General features: G+C 42.7%; 1 protein-coding gene across 1 annotated transcript in view; it reads left to right on the forward strand.

The window, feature by feature from the left end:
- Nucleotides 1-19854, forward strand: part of TGFBR3 (transforming growth factor beta receptor 3) — a 2354992-nt gene that overhangs the window by 2016084 nt on the left and 319054 nt on the right. The window contains exon 14 of the mRNA XM_044085660.1: nt 14834-14960. Within this exon, the coding sequence (XP_043941595.1) occupies nt 14834-14960 (127 nt within the window). The remainder of the gene's footprint in view (nt 1-14833; nt 14961-19854) is intronic.

Genomic DNA, 19854 nt, shown 5'->3' on the forward strand with positions numbered 1-19854 from the left:
ATAGACCTCCAGGATGCGTACTATCATATACAAATGAACAGACGCTCCAGGAGATTCCTCCGCTTCCGGCTGGGAACCAGTCACTTTCAATTCAGAGCCCTGCCCTTTGGACTCACCACTGCCCCCCGGGTGTTTACCAAATGCATGGCAGTGGTAGCTTCTCACCTGAGATGTCAAGGATTCCAGGTGTTTCCATATTTGGACGACTGGCTCCTCACAGCTCCTACCAAGCATCTTCTTTTAATGGCCAGAGACTACACCTTTCGCATTTGTCAAAAGTTAGGCATCTCAATAAATTGTGAAAAGTCTGTTTTGTCGCCTTGTCGTGCTATTACCTTCATATGCGCAAATCTAGACACAGTCAACATGTCTGCGAGACTAACAGACCAAAGAATAGCAGACATACGCAAACTGGTCTCCCTTCTATTCCACAGCAACAGAGCCAAAGCCAGATTAGTTCTGAAAGTACTGGGGATTATGGCGGCTGCTATCCCCCTACTTCTATTAGCCAGATTCCACATGAGAATCCTTCAATGGATGCTCTTCACACAATGGTCGTACCAGCAACTTCCGATGTCCCACACCATTATGATTACGCAAGCATGCAAGAATCATCTCCTTTGGTGGATTTCTTCCTCTCAGCTCTTCCTGGGAAGACCCTTTGTTCCTTCCCCTCCGGTTGCTACTCTGACAACGGACGCCTCCCTGATCGGGTGGGGGGGGCATTATCAGGGCAGAACAGTCCAGGGCATATGGCAACCAGACGAACGCCACTTGCATATAAATGTTCTAGAGATGAGAGCAGTGCTTTTAGCATTGCAAGCCCTTCAAGACTCTCTTCCCTTGGGAACGATAGCAATCCAGACGGACAACATGTCTGTAGTGTGGTATATCAACAAACAAGGCGGAACCAGGTCCTATCCCCTATGTCGAGAAGCACTCAGACTGTGGCAATGGGCGATTTCTTCTCAGCGGTTTCTGATAGCAACGCACATCCCCGGGAAGTCCAATCTAATCGCGGACAAGTTGAGCAGAGCTATCCTCATGCCTCACGAGTGGTCTCTGAAAGATTCTATTGTGGAGAAAATTTTTCTCAAGTGGGGTCAGCCTTGCTGCGACCTTTTTGCTACTCCCCAAAACAGCAAGTGCAGAGATTATTTCACCCTATTCCCGTTACCAGGCCAGCCCAGCAGAGACGCTCTACTCCAAGTTTGGTCCCGGGGACTTCTGTATGCATTTCCTCCCTTCCCACTAATCTCTCAAGTGATACAGAAAGCTATCGCTCAGAAGGCCTCTTTGATCCTCATTGCTCCTTACTGGCCTCGACAGGTTTGGTTCCCCTTTCTACATCAATTTCTGTTGGAGCAACCTTGGCATCTGGACCTAGTTCCAGATCTTTTGATCCATCTATCGGGTCAGTTACATCGCTCCCTCCCCTCTCTGAACCTCACTGCTTGGTTCCTCCAATTCCAACCTTAGCCAGGCTTCCTCAAATATCTCACTCTGTTAGAGATATTTTGATAGCTTCCCATAAATCTTCCACTCAGAGGATTTATCTTAGTAAGTGGAAACGTTTTGCCTATTGGGCTCAAGGAAGGGACATAGACCCTTTCACTGCTTCCATCCAGATAGTCCTTGATTTTCTAGCTGAACTCTTCCATGCAGGTTCATCTCCTTCTACTCTTAAAGTTCAATTGGCAGCTATTTCTAACTTTCATGTGGGCATTTCAGATTCTGCCATCATGTCTCACAGGCTTTGCAAAGCTTTTTTGAAGGGAGTTTTTCTTCTCAGACCTCCTATAAGAAATCCTCCTCCTTCTTGGGACCTCAATTTAGTTCTCACATCTTTGATTCTTCCCCCTTTCGAACCTGCAGCTTCCTGTTCATTGAAATTGCTATCCTGGAAGACTCTCTTTCTGGTAGCTATTACTTCAGCTAGAAGGGTCTCAGAACTTCATGCACTCAGCAGTCGACCTCCGTATCTATTGTTTCATAAAGACAGAGTGTCCTTACGAACCAATCCATCCTTTTTACCTAAAGTAGCCTCTGCATCTAACCTAAATCAAACCATTGACCTCCCTGTGTTTTTTCCTAACTTTTCTAACAGGTCTGAACAAAAATTGCATTGGCTAGATGTTCATAGTCAGTTAAGGTATTATTTGGATAGAACCAAACAGATCAGGAAAACTGACCAATTGTTTGTCTCTTATGCAGAAGGCAGAAAGGGACTTTCAGTTTCAAAGGTATCACTCTCCAGATGGCTAACATCTCTGATTTCCTTTATTTATGAAATTAGACACCAAAAGCTGCCTAACAAACCTAAGGCCCATTCCACCAGAGCTTTGGCTACTTCTATAGCCTTCCAAGACAGACTGCCTATTGACACCATTTGTGCAGCGGCTACTTGGGCTACTCCTCACACTTTCATTTCTCATTATAAGTTGGATTTAGCTTCTAGAAATAGAGCTAACTTTGGTTCCACTGTTCTCAAGAGTCTGTTCCGATAGGCCACCCGGGACAAGGTGCTAGGGACGCGGTCCCATCCAGCAAGAATGAAGGCGAGATGGACAACTTAACATATAGAAGTTATGTTCTTACCATAACGTTCCATGTTAGTTGTCTTCTTCTCGCCTTCTTTCTTGCGTCCCACCCTCCTTCCCCCTAGCCTGGACAGACCTAGAGGAGTTTGATTGTGACCTCTTTTTCTACCACCTCTGTTGTATATAGGTATATGCTATGCTGTGCATATATTCCTTTCATCAGGTTTCAGGTCACCTTCTTTTCTTCCTTTATAGAGGTGGGTTTTTCCCTTTTCCAGTGGTTCTGGAGTTATTTTTAGCTGGGCCTAGCTTACAAACGAGATCTGAGGTAATACCGCCTAGCATTGTGGGATATAAGGGGAGCCTCGAGCCGGTGGAACCAACTCTCGAGCTTTTAGAGTGGCCGAGTCGGAGCCGAGGTCGGCTCCGAACCCATCCAGCAAGAAAGAAGGCGAGAAGAAGACAACTAACATGGAACGTTATGGTAAGAACATAACTTCTATTTTCAATCACTGTGTGCTCTGTTAAGTATTCACATTTCAGTTTATGCCTTCCAACTTTCATATGCTTAGTTTTTGATATGTTTATCAGCATATTATTCTCCTGTGCCCAAATGGTCAATTTAGTCAAGTTATTTTGCAAACATGCCCTAACTGTAACACATGTAATCAGTTTACCCATTTTCAAGTCATCTACATACAGGTTGTAGGACTCGTCAGATGAAAAAGATCTGAAAAATATAATCTAAACAAATATGGGCCTAGAGATGAGTCCTGTGTGACACCCTGATTGTAACCTTGAATTTCACTTGACCAAATGCTGTATGATACTTTCTATGTCTTATTTGTAAGCCATGCAACTAACCATCTTATCAAGAGTACATCAATATCTGGTTGTTCTGATTTATTGATCAGTGTTTATTGTATGACCCTATCAAATACTAAAGTTAAATATATATAAATTATATTGCAGCACGATTTTTCATTCGTAGCTATTATATTGTTATAAAACATCCTGTTATAGGTGGTAATAGCTCTATTTTCAACATGGTTTCAAGTCCCAACCTTTCCAATTCTGACAATAATTTATGCAATGTAACCTGCTTCATTATTTTTCCACAACATGAAAGTAAACTTATGAGTCTGTATAACTCTGTGTTTATGCTACTTCCTTTTCTCTTAATGACAGGTTTAACAAGTGCATGTATCCATTGATGAGGAATATCTCAATATTTATATGACCTAGTAGATAACAGATATAATGGCACTGTTAAGTGCATGCCAAAGTGTTCTGAGGTCATTATTACTAATTCTGTCTCCTCCCTGTGCTTTGTTTGGATCCAGTGTGCATAATTCTTTTGATTTAAGTATCTGAGGTTACCCAGATGTCACTAGGACAATTTATCATCCCCTTTGTTGAGTCAAACTGCTTTGCATAAGATTTTGTAAAAAAATATCTATATTCTGTTGTTTCCGAGAAGACATTTTAGAATCTACATACAATTTATTAATCTGACTGCCTTTACTCCTACTACATCTTATGTATTTATATTTTTTTTATTATGCTCATTATCCTTATATACATTTTCTTCAATTTTTACTTGATCTTGTCTCACACTATGTTTAATTTGGCTGTCCAGCTTGTTTATTTCAGATGTTCTTCGTGTTTCACTGTTGCAGTCATCACACTTGGGTTATCCTGCCAGGGGTAGCACTCAGTCGGCCCGAATACCAGAAGCTTAGTATTTCTGTGTCGGTTGCTGTTGTTCCAGGACTGACGTCAGGTCATCAGTGGTATAAAATCAGGCAGCCGACACCATTACATCAGTCTTTCTTGACGAGGAGCCCGAAGCAGAAGCAGTTCGCACGAGTGCCGACTGGCTGCTACCTGAGTTTTTGTTTCCGAATTGAAGTTGAAGTCTTCTAAAGCTAAGTACCCCATTGGGGATCCTTTTTTCTTGCTCTAACTGATGTCAGAAAAAGTTAACAATCGTGTCGCCTGTGGAAAGCATATACTACATCAAGACTTCCATTCTTACTGCATCACCTGTTTAGGTCCAGACCACAACGTCCCTCGCTGTCGCTTTTGTGCTTTGTTCAATTCCAGAACTATACATCATTGGGCCCTTATTGTAGCTAAATATTTTCACTCTCAGTCCTCATATTCTGATATGGCTTCAGTAAGCCATCCGACTACCGATCTTCCGAAAAAACGTAAGGATAAAGACAGAGACAGACCGCCCAGGTCCAAAACTGCTGACGACGCTTCTGTTAAGCTAGTCATCAGTGAGGCGCTTTTGCAGCCCCTGATGCCTGCTTCTGTGGATTCGCAGACCGCTACCGAGACCCGTTCGCAATCCAGTATGCTGTGAGAGACTTCTTCGACTAAGGATCCTGCAGATTTCTCTACCTTGGATGGGTCCGGAGCCGCCGAGCTGGCAATGGCTTCTGAGGAAGTTCTTTGCACTACCGATACACGACACAAACCGATGACTTCTTTCACATCTTCAGTTCTTTCTAAAGCTACCGAGTTTCCAAGTTTCTAAGACCCAGGGTACGAACTACACCTAAAAAATCGATGACCCAAGCTCAGGCACCTGCTTCCATGCCTCAATCTCAAATGCTTAAAATAGTGGAAAACCTGATGCAGAGAAATCCATCCCTTCTGCCTCTCCTCCCAAGGATTTTTCAATTGGTGAAACCCTACATACTTTAAGGGAGCATTTCCAATAGGAATGTCAGGACTATCCTCAGTCAAAAAAGAGACTCGGAATTCTTAGATTTACCACAGCACAGACCTTTAGCCATTCCTCCTGTCCTGGATGTTGTGGATGATGTTTTTATGTAATCCAGTTTGACTCCTGACACCCTTCCTCCTGCTCCCAGGAAACCCGATAGTTACTACAGAGTCCCTGACTCTCACAAATTCCTTTTCAGAAATCCTACTGCTGACCCAGAGGTCATCTCTCAAAGACCTAAACGAATTAAAGCAACCTCAGCTAAGGATCCCATCCCCTCAGACAGGGATTCCCAAGCTTCAGACAGATGGGGTATAGTATACACCTCTGCAACTCTTGCTGTTAGAGCACTAAATTGTCAGTTCCACATGCTGAAATATCAGCAGCATACCATGGAACTCCTCAAACAAAAAATATCTTCCTTTCCTGCTTGTGCAGAAAATAAAGAATTACAAGAGCTTATACATTCTGCAAGCCAAGTTACTAAGCACACCTTACAATGTGGCTTTGACACCCTAGAAGCATCTTGCAGGGCAGCAGTCACTGGTTCAGTCCTTAGAAGGCATGCTTGGCTTAAGGAACAGACCTTGCCAGACCATGTCAAATCAAAATTATTGGATGCACCATTGAACACTTTTTACAGGTCCAGCCTCCAAGGTAAAGTAGGCATTGGCCAACCAAGCACTGGTCCTTTCCAGCCCCCTCCAGGCCAGCTCAGCCCAGACCCAGGGGAAGCAGACCCCCCCCCCGACACCAGTCCGAGGGAATGCAGAGGTCTAAGCAATGGAGTTTCTCCTCTTCAAAAACAGGGAGTGCTAAGCCACCCTCATATGGTAAGAACTCACAATGACTTTACACCTCCACCCCTTACCTCTGCCCACCTGCTTGTGCCCCTAGGAGGAAAACTCTCCTTCCATGCAAACAACTGGGCCTCTATTACCCATCGGTCCTCAACATAGTGTCCCAGGGATACAAATTTTATTTCCACACTCTGCCAACCGCAAAAGGGTTCCCAGATCTTCCTCCAAACCAGTGGCAAAGGCCAAAAAGCAAGTCCTTTCCCTGCTGTCCATGAGGGCAATACTGCATGTTCCTGCAAACCAGATAGGCCAAGGTTTCTATTCCAGACTCTTCCTGGTACCCAGTAAAGATGACACCTGGCACCCAATCCTCAATCTATACATTCTGAACACCTTTCTGGTGATACCAAAATTCAAAATGCTCACCCTCCAGCAGCTTCTTTCTAATGCTTTCCAAGGATGCTTGGTTAGCCACCCTAGACCTAAAAGAGACCTACCTACACATCCCAATCAGGGAATCTTGCAGGAAATGTCTATGTTTCAAGGCAGGATCTATTCACTTTCAGTTCTCTGCGCTTCCCTTTGGGTTATCCACTCTTCCAAGAGTTTTCACAAAATGCCTGGCTCCTGCCATTGCTTTTTGCAGACAAAGAAATATTCAAATTTACCCCTACCTAGACGGCTGCCTGATTCAGGCAGACAGTCAGGAAAAGCTGTTACAGCACCTGACCTTTGTAAAGGGCCTACTGACCTCCCTGGGTATATTATTAACAAAAAGAAGTCAAAACTAGTCCCCACACAAAAAATTGTATTCTTGGGAATAAGTCTGAACACAGCATCCCAGATGACATTCCTTACTCCAGAAAAACAAGCCTATCTGATGACAGGCTACTTCTCTCAACTAGTGACTAGAGCCCAGTTATCCACAAGGAAAATTCTGCAAGCTCTAGGGTTCATGGCCTCCTGCATTCTACTCATTCCATATGCCAGACTGCATATGAGGAAACTACAATGGTACCTAAAAAGCCTTTGGTGTCAACACTCTCAAGACCTGGAAACTATCATACCTATAATACCCTGTCTAAGGAAATATTTTCTTTGGTGGGCAGCAGCATGCAACCACAACAAGCGACTTCCCTTCTCACAACCCCACACCGCCCAGACCCTCACCACAGATGCATCAGACTATGCCTGGGGTGCACACCTGGAGCCCAAATCAAATACATCTGCACATCAGCCAAAAAGAGATGCTAGCTGTTCAGCACCCCCTGACAGCTTTCAGACCCCTACTCTCCAGGGCCACTAGAGATCAAAACAGACAACACCACAGTGATGTGGTATATCAACAAGCAGGGAGGGACTCACTCTTTTCCTGTCTGCAGACTCGCCATGACACTTTGGCACACAGCCTCAGGCATGCAAATACACCTGCTAGCACAATTCCTGCCAGGCTCCCTAAACTCTCTGGCAGACAATTTAAGCAGAAACCTGCTAGACACACATGAGTGCCAGCTAGACCACAGAACCTTCAACCTTGTAACCCAGAAAGGGGCACCCTGAATGTGGACCTCTTTGCCTCCCACTCCAATCATCAGCTCAGCAAATTCTGCACCAGGGAACCTCACAGCAAGGCCTGGAAAGTGGATGCTCTATCCTTCCAGTGGGTAACTTCTCAATCTATGCATTTCCCCCTCTACCACTCACTTCAAAGGTACTGCTCAAAATAAGGGAGGAAGAACCAAGGACAATCTTGATTGACCCAGACTGGCCATGCCAGCACTGGTACCCACTGTTGCACAGCCTGTTACCCCTGAGGATTTTTCTTTTGGGGAAACTTTACATACCTTACGGGAACATTTCCACTGGGAAAGTCAGGATTTCACTGAATCTAAAAAGAGACTTAAGGATTTTCTTCTTCTTCCTCAACATAGGCCTTTGGCTATACCTCCTGTCCTAGACATTGTTGATGATGTTTTTTTCAGAATCTAGTATGGCTCCTGATTCTCTGCCTTCGGCTCCTTTTAAGCCAGACAGATACTACAGGGTTCCTGACTCCCACAAATTCCTTTTCAAAAATCCTATTACAGATCCTGAAACCATTTCTCAGGGTCCCAAGGGCATTAAGGCCTCTACTGCTAAAAATCCTACCCCTTCCTGATAGAGATTCCAGGGTGCTGGATAGATGGGGTAAGAAGGTTTACACTTCTGCAACCTTGGCAGTCAGGGCTTTAAACTGTCAGTTTCATATGCTTAAATACCAGCAGCATATTATGGGACTGCTTAAACAGGAAATTATGTTAATTTCTGACTGTGGAAAATAAAGGTTTACAGGATTTATTGCATTCAGCTGAACAAGTTGGAAAACATACTTTGCAATGTGGTTTTGATTCTTTGGAGGCCTCTTGCAGGGCTGTTGTAACTGGCTCTGTGCTAAGAAGGCATGCTTGGCTCAAAGAGCAAACTCTGCCTGATCATGTTAAAGCAAAATTGCTGGATGCTCCTTTACAACAGGACCATCTCTTTGGTAATAAGGCTGAAGAAGTTTTAAAAAAGATGGAAGATAAAGCTAAATCTATGCAAACTGTGAAAGATTTCTTACAAGTGCAACCTCCAAGATTTAGTAGGCACTGGCCTACTAAGAACTGGTCCTTTTCAGTTCCTTCGAGAGCCACTCAAGTCAAACCCAGACATTCCAAAGGCTCCAGGTTTCAGTCACAAGGGACTTTTAGATCAAAACAATGGGGTGCCTCCTCCTCCAAATCTGGAAACACCAAGGAACCTCCCTATGGTAAGCAGTCTCAATGACTTCCCTCTACACTTACCAAGCACTTACCTTTCAGCTGCCTCTTTGTGGGGAAAACTGGCACTTCATGTAAGAAACTGGCAACTTATAACCCAGGACAAATGGATTTTAAATATAGTATTCCAGGGATACAGATTTCATTTCCCTACTTTGCCAATCCCAGACGGATGGCCAGACCTGCCCCCAAATCAGTGGGCAGAGGCCCAGAAACAAGTACTGCCTCTCATGAACATGGGAGCTATTCAACCAGTCCCAGAAGAGGAAAATGGACAAGGTTTCTATTCAAGACTTTTCCTGGTACCCAGAAAAGATAAATCATGGCATCCAATTCTGGACTTATCTACTCTAAACACATTTCTGAACATTCCAAAATTCAAGATGCTGATTCTTCAACAGTTACTTCCTATGCTAGGCAAAGATACCTGGTTGGCAACTCTAGACTTAAAAGAGGCATACCTGCATATCCCAGTCAGGGAATCTTACAAAAGATACCTCCACTTCAAAGCAGGCTATTTGCATTACCAGTTCTCTGCACTGCCCTTTGGCTTATCTACTGTGCCCAGGTTCTTCACAAAGTGCCTGGCTCCAGTAATTGCATTTTGCAGGCAAAGAAATATTCAAATATATCCATACCTGGACAATTGTCTAATTCATGCAGAAAACAGGGACATTCTTCAAAAACATGTGGCATTTGTAAAAAAAGGTTCTAACTTGTCTAGGGTACACCATAAACGAAAATAAATCACAACTGGTACCCGCTCAAAAAATTACATTCCTGGGTGCAAGCTTGAATACAACTGCCCAGATGGCTTATCTTATGCCAGAAAAGCAAATTCATTTGGTGACTTACTTCAGACAGGTGGCCACAAAAACCCTGCTATCTGCAACACAAATTCTGCAAGCCTTGGGGTTCATGGCCTGCTGCATTCTTCTAATTCCATATGCAAGACTGCATATGAGAAAACTTCAGTGGTACTTAAAGAGTTTATGGAGTCAACATTGTCACAGCCTGGAAACAATGATTCCTATCATACCTTGCCTGCAACTAGAGTTCCTGTGGGGTGGGCAGAGGCCTGCCACCAAAACAAGGGACTGCCATTCATTCCACCCCCTGCCACTCAAACAATAACTACAGATGCATCAGACTATGCTTGGGGGGGCTCATCTGGCAGGGAAGTGCATTCAGGGCAAATAGAGCCCAAATCAAATGCACCTTCATATCAATCAAAAAGAGATGCTAGCTGTACAGAATGCACTGACAGCCTTCGAGGACTACCTTCATCCAGGACAATTAATGATAAAGACAGACAACACCACAGTTATGTCGACATAAACAAGCAGGGGGGTACACACTCCTACTCCCTTTGCAGACTAGCCATGGCATTGTGGAACACAGCCTTGATCTATTAAATTCAACTACAAGCTCAATTCCTGCCAGGAAAGCTGAATACTCTGGCAGACAAACTAAGCAGAAATCTCATGGACCCACATGAATAGAAACTGGAACGATGGATTTTCAACATGTTGACACGCAAATGGGGGAGTCCAGACATAGATCTTTTTGCCTTACCCCAGAACTATCAGTTGGATAAATTCTGCACAAGAACTCATCACAAAAAAAACTGGAAAGTGGATGCTCTGTCATTCAGCTGGGAAAACCTGTCAGTCTATGCCTTTCCCCCTCTGCCTCTGCTCTCAAAAGTTCTACTAAAAGTCTAACAGGACAAGCCAAAAATGTTTTTTGATTGCTCCAGACTGGCCTCACCAACACTGGCACCCACTCCAGTGCAATGTGTCACACCTTTTACCGTGGTACCTGCCTCAGATGCCTTACTTACTATCTCAGCAGAACAACCAAATTCTGCACACTCGGCTCCAAACTTGGAATCTTGCAGTGTGGCTAGTCACCTAAATTCATCCTTGGCATCCCTCAGCAAACCTGTGATGGATGTAATTTTGGAGGCAAGAAGGCCTAGTACTAGAAAATCTTATGGTGACAAATGGTTCTGTGCCCGAAATCAATCACAAGGGATAAGCACAACAGTGCCCAATATTTCTCAGATTTTACAGTATCTATCTGAGATGCTTCACAAGGGCCCGTCCTTTTCTTCAATAAAAATCCATGTCTCAACCATTTCAGCTCATTACAACACAGAACCTCCCCTCTTTTCTTATCCTCTACTAAAACAGTACCTCATAGGGTCCAAAAACTTAAGACCACCCAGCAGGGCTCCCACCCCTGCCTGGGACCTCAGTTTTGTATTGGAAAAACTCACTCTCCCTCCTTTCGAGCCAGCTGCTACTGCAGACTTAAATTTCTCTCCTGGAAAACAACTTTTCTTTTAGCAGTCACTTCAGCTAGAAGGATTTCCGAATTACAGGCTCTTATGGCAGTGGAGCCTTTCATTATTTTTGATGTGGACAGGGTGTCTCTCAAGACCAATCCATCCTTCATGCCTAAGGTGGTATTCAGTGTGGCTCTTAATCAGACCATTCATTTGCCAACCTTCTTTCCCAATCCACAGAACAAGGGGGAACGGATTCTGCATTCATTGGATGTACACAGACAACTTAGATTTTACTTAAACAGGACAAAATCTCAAAGAAAATCTGAACAACTACTGGTGGAATTTGCTGCAGGGGCAGAGGGAAAGGCTATTTCAAAGCAGACTATTTCCAAATGAATAAGCCATTGTATTCATTTCTGCTATATGCACCATGGTAAAACTATCCCCCAGGGGATCAGATCTCATTCCACCAGGGCTGCATATACTTCTACAGCCTTTCTCAGAGGTGTTCCTACCAGAGACATTCTAGAAGCTGCTACCTGGAGCTCAGTTCATACATTCACCAAACATTACCATTTACCTTTCTTCTCTAAATCCAGAGCTGGCTTTGCCTCTGCCATCCTGCAGGGCCTTATAGCAGGTCCTAATGCTGTATAAATCCATCCTCCCAACCATAGCTTTGGGAATCTACCCAAATGTAATGATTGCAACAGTGAAACACGAAGAACATAGTACAGTTGTGTACACTTACCATAAATGTAGATGTTCGAGTGTATTCATTGTTGCAGTCCTGGTTACCCTCCCTCCAGCCCCCTATTTTTCCTCTGGCTATACCTCTACTTTCTTTCACTATGCTTAAAAGCCCTTTTGGTCTATTTGCTTTGGGATTGGAGGTATATTTTTTGTGTGTTTTTAATTTTAGTTGCTCCCCATTTGGGGGGGCACCTGACATCTGGGGCAAGAAAAACTGATGTAATGGTATCAGCTGCATGTTTTATACCCCTGACGACCTTACGTCATGGAAGAAGGGACAGCAACTGACGCAGGAGCCAAGACTTTCTTAATCAGGCCGACTGAGGGCAACTTGCCAGCAGATTACCCAAATGTAATGACTGCAACAGAGAATACACTCAAACATCTACATTTATGGTAAGTGTACACAACTGCACTTTTTTCATGGTGGTTACCTTTGGTGGGGGGTTGTGGATTTCCAAGGTGATTAGTTTGTGGTCGGATCTAACCAGGGAGGGGTTGGCTATTGGTAAAGAGCAACAGTCACCCATGTTAGTAATGACCAGGTCAAGGATGTTGCTACCTCTAGTGGGGGTAAGAATGAGCTGGTCCAGGGCATTGGAATTAATGAATTCCATGAAACGTTGGGCAAGTGTATTGGTACATGAGTAGTTTTCCCAGTTAATGGAGGGGTAGTTGAAGTCGCCCAGTATGTGAGTGTTAGGTTGGACCCTAATATTCTCTAGGGTGCTTAGGAAAGTGGAGTGTGAGTCTTGGGTCATGGTTGGGGACCTATAACAGGCTACAACCTGAATCGCTCTCTTACCCAACGTTAGTTGCGCCTGAAGTATCTCTGATGCATCATGTTGGGCTTCCAGTCTGGAGGTGTGCGCATCCTTTGTGAATATGGAAACACCACCACCTTTGGAGCTTCGGTTCAAGTTCTGGGGCCGAAAGGTATGGAATGAGTTATAGCCTGGTAGTGCAGGGGTGCTATCTATTGCCTTGAAACAGGTCTCTGTTACAGCACAAATGTCAATGTTCTCCATTTTAAGGAGTGCTTCGAGCGAGTGCATTTTGAGATTTAGATTTCTAGCGTTGAGCAACATGACCCTCAGATTGCATTTGTTTGTAGCTGTTACAGTGGTAAATTGGTCTTTGGAACACTGCTTAAAAAAGGCACTATTGGATGGCAAGAGCCTTGGCCAGTATCTAGAAGCCCAGGGGTGACAGATGCAGGCCATCTCCAGCAAAGCATCTAGGTCTGTCAGTCATGTCATCCCAGGCAGACAGATACTGGATCACCTTAGAATGACACCAGAAACTTAGCCAATTGTTGAAGTCAATAATTTTCTGCTCATACTGTGGTATCATTCTGGGTGATGGTAGGAGGCTGCTCAGGGCTAGGGTCATACCCATCTGGGTTACATAATCTGAGAGCTCCTCCATATTTCTTTTCATGTATTCCAGGGAGGTACGTCTCAGGTCATTCACACCCACATGTACAATGACTGAGTCATATTTCTACCTGTTGCTGAGGGCCCTGAGTGCATGCATTATGTGCTGGATCCTAGCACCTGATAGGGAGCTGACTGTTACTTTCTCTTTATTCAACGCAGTGAGTGGGACATCAGTGTGCCTCACTATCGAGTCACCTATGACTAGTGTGTTGGGCATGCTGTTTTGCCTTAGGGGCTTTGACTGAGTGGCACACTGTTTAGGAGAATTAAGTGTCTCATGATTAGTGTTGTGTTGTGGTGGTCGAGTATGTTTCTGCCTTGGAGGTCTCTGCTGTTTGTGTAGATTTTTATTGAGAGCCTCAGAGAAGGTGGGAGTGTGGTTTGTGTCTTTATGTGAAAGCAGTGCTGGTGTGTGTTCTGGATGGCTATGTGTTCCATGTGTTGTGGCACAAGTGTTGACCTGCTCCTCTTGACCAGCTAGCATGTACCAAAGTTGTTCTTGTCCTTGAGAAGTTATAACTGGGAAAATGGGGCATGAATGGCTAGGCATAAAAGGCTGTAGGGCCATTAGCGTAGTAATATCCTATGAACCTGCCTATCATAACAGTTGCATTAGCAGAATGCTAAAGCAGTTTATAACAGGTTTATGTATTTAAGAGGAAAGCAAACAAGTGATGTTGATAAACTGTCTGTGAAGGTGAAAGTCTGTTTGTGGGTTACCATTAAGTTATACAAGGCCATTTTAAGTGAAATACCTATGTCTCTAATGGACACAGGCAACCTGTAAATAGTTCATCTCCCAGGCCAAAGCTTGTAAATGTTTTGCCTCCCAAGCCCCTGCTTACACTTATCAAGGGTACCAGAACTTGTCAGAGAATTGGGATACATGGCTCAGCTAAAAAAGGCCCTTGTGGTCATTAACCTAATAAACAGCTATGAATCTATACAGTGTTGTAGTCTTAAGGTTCTTATGAAGTAAACAGTTCTTAAACAATGGTGATAATTAGTTGATTCTGATATATCATTGGTAAATGCTATAGGATTTAGTTTTAAATAAGTAATCCTATAGCATTTAGCATATTTAGTTTTAAATAAGTAACTTCCTCTCATAAATATTATCCTTGCTATTTACTGTTCTTGCTATGCACAGTTGGAGTATGGTAGTTAGTATTTTTCTCTAACAATGTTTAACTATTTGCTATTTTTTGGAAAAAAAATTTTTTTTTTTGTTCTAAGTAAAATTTATTTGTTCAAACTACTACTACTTTCTGTGTTGTATTTTGTATGTATCTTTACTGTTATTTCCTTTTATATTGTATTTTTGTATGCGTCTTGGAGCTTTTCTCTTCCAGGCCTCTACTGAAAATGGACATGTATCCAGTTAGACTAGCCTGGTCAACAAATGTAAAATAAAAATAAATAAATAAAATAAAGTAATGATCTCCCCTTCTGCCTTTTCTTTTGTCCACACAGTGCATCCCACCAGATGAGGCCTGTGACACTGTTAATATGGAGATGCTCCTGGCTATGATGATGAATAAGAAAACCTTCACCAAAGCCTTAGCAGTTATGTCTAATGGAACCTCCAAGACTACTACAGGTAGTTTTCTGAATTATTATTTTCTAAATGTAATCTAAAAGGTAAGGTTTGCATTACTGAGTGCTATGAAAATATCTTTTGGCTTACTGTGTGGTACATTCAAGTGCAGTACTTAAAAAAGAAAACTGATGAACACCTGTGCTAAAATTCCTTTATTGTACAACAAAATGAATACCTGTTCAGCTTCTATCTTTTTAAAAACACTAATGCCAGTTTGTGAGGCACTAAAGTGTAGAAGCATAATGGAGGACTGGCAGATTCTCTGAAAATTCTGTATATTTGGAATAGACTACCATCGGCAATGAAAAAAATGGAAAAAGTGTAGACAAGCGTAAGATGGAGTTTTATGCTCATTTTGTAGGACAGGATTGTAAAGAATGATAATTGCTTAGCCACACGGGAGGAAACTCACGGACTTTTTTTTTTTTTTTTTGTAGTAGATACTCTGCCTTTCCAGTGTTTTCATCTGTCAGTCTGGTCTGTTACTATTGATTCATCACTGTGAGAAGTTTAGTAGAGCTAAATGTTGAAGACTTATTTTTTATTACCCGGTAAGGAGGTATTTCCCCCCTGCTTTGTAAGTTTGCTTTATTAAGAACCACACAGACTAGCTGAGTCACATTTCAAGTAAAATGTCCTTTGAAAATATAACAAACTGAAGTAGCCACTTCCAGCATAGTAAAATATCCTTCTGTGTAAAAGCTTGTTTTTCTCAATGTGAAGACCACCTTTTCTACAAATGTTCACAAATATATAATCTCCCGAGTACTTTTTCAATCCAGTGATCTGCTAGTTGATTGCTATGTGTTACAGTTTGTTACTGTTCTTGTGATTTATTTTTGATGAATAAATGTAAGGTTGCACATCTTGCCTTAACCAAGTTTATTTTTTCTGAGTCTACAAGTCATTATATAATTTATACTTGATCAGTGATTGTTTTTTTGAAACATTTTTGTTTTATCACTTTTTGCCCATATGATTAAAAACAAGACAAATATGTATTATCCGTATATATATATATATATATATGTATATATGTGTATATATATATATATATATATATATATATATATATATATATATATATATATATATATATATATATATATATATATATATATATATATAGTTAATATATATGTGTATATATATATATATATATATATAAAATATATATATATATATATATATATATATATATATATATAATATGTATTGTGTGTATATATATATATATATATATATATATATATATATATATATATGTATTATATATATATATATATATGTATTTTATATATATATATATATATATATGTGTATATGTATATCTATATATCTATATCTATATCTATATATATATATATATATATATATATATATATATATATATATATATATATATATATATACTCCTAAGGTATCTTTATTTTCACAGGTCTTAACTCTCCTTGGGGTAGGTTTTACTCTAAAAAGGCCAATGCTATGCTAAGTTTTTGATGTTCTGTAGTCCTATCTCACCTTCATTCTTACATATGGGTTTGACTCAGTCTATTACAAAGCTCAAATTCTCTTAGTTGGCTCGTGGCTAGGTAGGTATCCCATAGTGCACTAGTACAATACCCAGATCTCGTTTGCCATGTCTACACGTTCAGAAGTGCTTCTTGCTTGGCCGTGGCTAAGTTTAAACTTTTTTGTATTATTATCACTTTACCATTTTCTATAGATTGTTGTCTTATTCTAGATAGTGTTTAGTGGTGTTAGGAGTGTTTACAAGAGTTTCGAAGTGTTTCTGATATTTAAATTAGTTAGTTTGTTGAGAACTGGTTGGCCATTGGCCGTTGTTGTTCTCCATTGGTATCTCGTGTGCTAGTTTCTTGTTAACATTGAAATTTCATAGGGCCACGTTTAGTTAGAACCCCAATTTCTTGCTTTATATATACACATATATATTGTGTGCAGTGTTTGCTGCTAGTCTTGTTACAGAGTTTTCTCTGCGGGTCTGCGTTTTGGGCCTTGGTTTTCTAATGTAGAAAATTTAGCTTGCGTGCAGTTTGTTGCTCGTTTCCTTGCCTGCTTCTAGTTTCTGGCCTTTTTCTATGACTTAGCCTATCTAGGTCCGTTTATGTTAGAGGACCTAGTTCTCTGCTATTTTCATATTTTCCTCAGGGCTAAGCCCGTGTAAGTTAGAGGACCTAGTCCTTATTGTGCTTGTTGTGTACCTGCTTTAATTACATAGCTCATCAACGTGTCTAAAGACCACAAACCTTCGGGTTTCAAAAAATGTATGAAGTGCTCCCAGAAGATGTCAATTATTGATGGCCACAGTAATTGTGTGTATTGTCTCGGAGCCATTCATTTGCAGGAAACTTGTTTATTCTGCCATTCCTTTATATCCAGAGGCCTTCAGGAGCACAAGAACAAGTTAATTTTTAAAGGTCTCCTCAAGCCTTCCTTCGAGGAAGACTTAGCAAGTTCTTCTTCATCCAAATCACATTCTTCCAAAAAAGAGAAGGTTAAGTCAGCCAAGAGGCTTTCTCCGGCGCCGACTAGTGTATCCTCAGAAACAATCTAAACTTGATAAGACTTCTACCTCCTTGGCTCCACTGTCCTCGGAGCCAGTCGAGGTTGTCGATGTTGTACTTCAGCATCGGCCCCAAGCCTTTCTGAGCCGACTACTGAAAAATTACATCGGACCCAGGCCAGAGATCCTTTGTCCGTCTCCCCAACCTTAAGATCTCCAATTTTACAGATATCCAGATCACCTACCCTGTCATCCAGATCCTCCAAGAGCCTGTCAGGGGAAGATGTGGAGAGAGTAGTGCTTAGACTCCTGAAGTCATCTGCCTTGCCCAAATTGTTGTTGGCTCTGACCCAGTCTGTTCCAGAGCCACCTGAGTCCATCCTCCCTATTGTGGTTCCTCCTCCAAGCCGAGTCAGGCCTTTGGAGCCAGAGTTTTCAGTGCCACTTGTGAAACTCCCTGTTTCAGCTCTCCACGTGGCTGTCTTGGAGCCGAGTTCTGCTCAGACACCTTCAGTGCCGTCCGTGGTGTCTAGGAGCCGAAGCTCACTGGTCGGGCCTGACAGGGACACTTGGACCCGAACCTCCTCGGTTCCGAGATTCCCTCTTGGTGCATCGGCTAGGGTGAGCTCGGATCCTACATCCATCTTGGAGACGGTCCCTCTGGAGCAGATGACTTCGGAGCTGGAGAGATCTGCTTTCGAGATGATGAGTGTGCTGTCTCACTCATCAGCTCCACGCAAGGGTACTGACACTCGTCCCCATCAAGCACCGACTTCAGTCTCATCACCTACTCTCTCTCATGACAGCAGAGACCTGCAGCCTCAGGAGCCCCTGTTGGGTGGCCCCCAGACTTCTGAGACCTCTCCAGAGTATCCTTCTGAGGAGCCCTCTTAGAAAAGGACATGCAAGAGAAAGCATGTAGACTCCCTGGATGAGTCCATCACTTCAGACACTGACCTCAAGGAGTCAGAAGGGTCCCCCAAGTCATCCTCTGATGATGTCTCCTTTGTACACATCTTAGAGATCCTTAAGCAGAGAGGTGGCTGGCCCACTGTCACCCTTCCTGATGAGGAGTCAGTGTACCTGAAGGCTTTTGGGTCTCCTTCAGCCTTGTGGGTGCTCCACCTTTCGATGAACTTTTAGACTTGGTTAGTCAGAAGGTGTGGGAGACTCTTGATGCCGTGGAGCCAGTTCCCAGAACACCCAATAAATTTCTGTCTGCCCCTAAAGAGAAAGATTTTTTTGTCCAAGGATGTGCCTTAAGATGCCATGGTGGTGGCAGCAGCCACCAAGAAGGAGCTAGCGGAGACTTCTTCATCTGTCCATCTGCTGAATAAGGAGTCTCGAACGATGGATAGATACAGGAAGCATATCTTTTCTTCAGCAGCTTTTACACTCAGATAGCTGAACTGTCTCACACATTTTATGAGGCTTCAAAGAGATCTCCTCAAGGAGTTAGGAGATACTCTTCAAGGTACATCTACTGAAGGAGTCCCTGTGAAGGTGTCTGCTCAGTTGTCCACCTTAAATTCCATCGTGAACTCCTCCATGAAGCTGATCTCTTATGCAGCCGATGGAGGGAGCAGGGCAGCGGGTTCAGGAGTTTCTCTTAGGAGACACTCCTGGATGCACTTATGTAATTTTGCGGAGCCTTTCAAGTCCATCTTTACCAATGCCCCCTTTGATGGTTCTTCATTGTTTGGACCCAAGGTAAAAGATATACTCACCAGGTGTGAACAAGAAGGGAAAACTCTCTCTGCCATGGGAGTGCATTTTACCTTCCCCTCTAGACCATATCCTAAGGGTCAGAGAGGTGGTAAGATGTGGTTCAAGACATCCCAAAGGTTTTTCTTGGATGCACAGGGTGACTCCTCTTTCAGAGGCAGAGGAGGAGGAGCTAATGGTAGACATTGCCCTAGAGACAGGGGGGGGGCCGCAATTCGATGTTCTTCATTCCACATTGCTGCAGTCCTAACTATTGGGTAGTCCACTGTCCAGTCGGCCCGAATACCAAAGTATATGGCTGACGTCGGTCAGGGCGCATTAGACTGACATCAGTACGTCAGGGTACTAATGCGCATGACCGACGTCATATCCTCTGTCTTTTTTGCCGCATGGTCCGATGCAGAAGCAATTTTGCGAGTGCAGGTTGGCGTTCTGAAAGTTTCTGAAGTCAGAGTTTCAGACCGAATCAAAGTTGGCTAAGTACCCCGTTGGGGAATATTTTGGTTTTTTCTTGCCTCAGTATTTAACCGGATGTCAGAAAAAGTGAATAACTGTATTTCTTGTGGGAAACAGATACCTCATAGGGATTACCATACTTTGTGTATACCTTGTTTAGGGCCTGAGCACGGACGTTGTTGGATGCCG

The sequence above is a fragment of the Protopterus annectens genome, chromosome 10.part0 (assembly GCF_019279795.1).
Source record: "Protopterus annectens isolate FY-2018-M chromosome 10.part0, PAN1.0, whole genome shotgun sequence".
Lineage (NCBI taxonomy): Eukaryota > Metazoa > Chordata > Ceratodontiformes > Protopteridae > Protopterus > Protopterus annectens.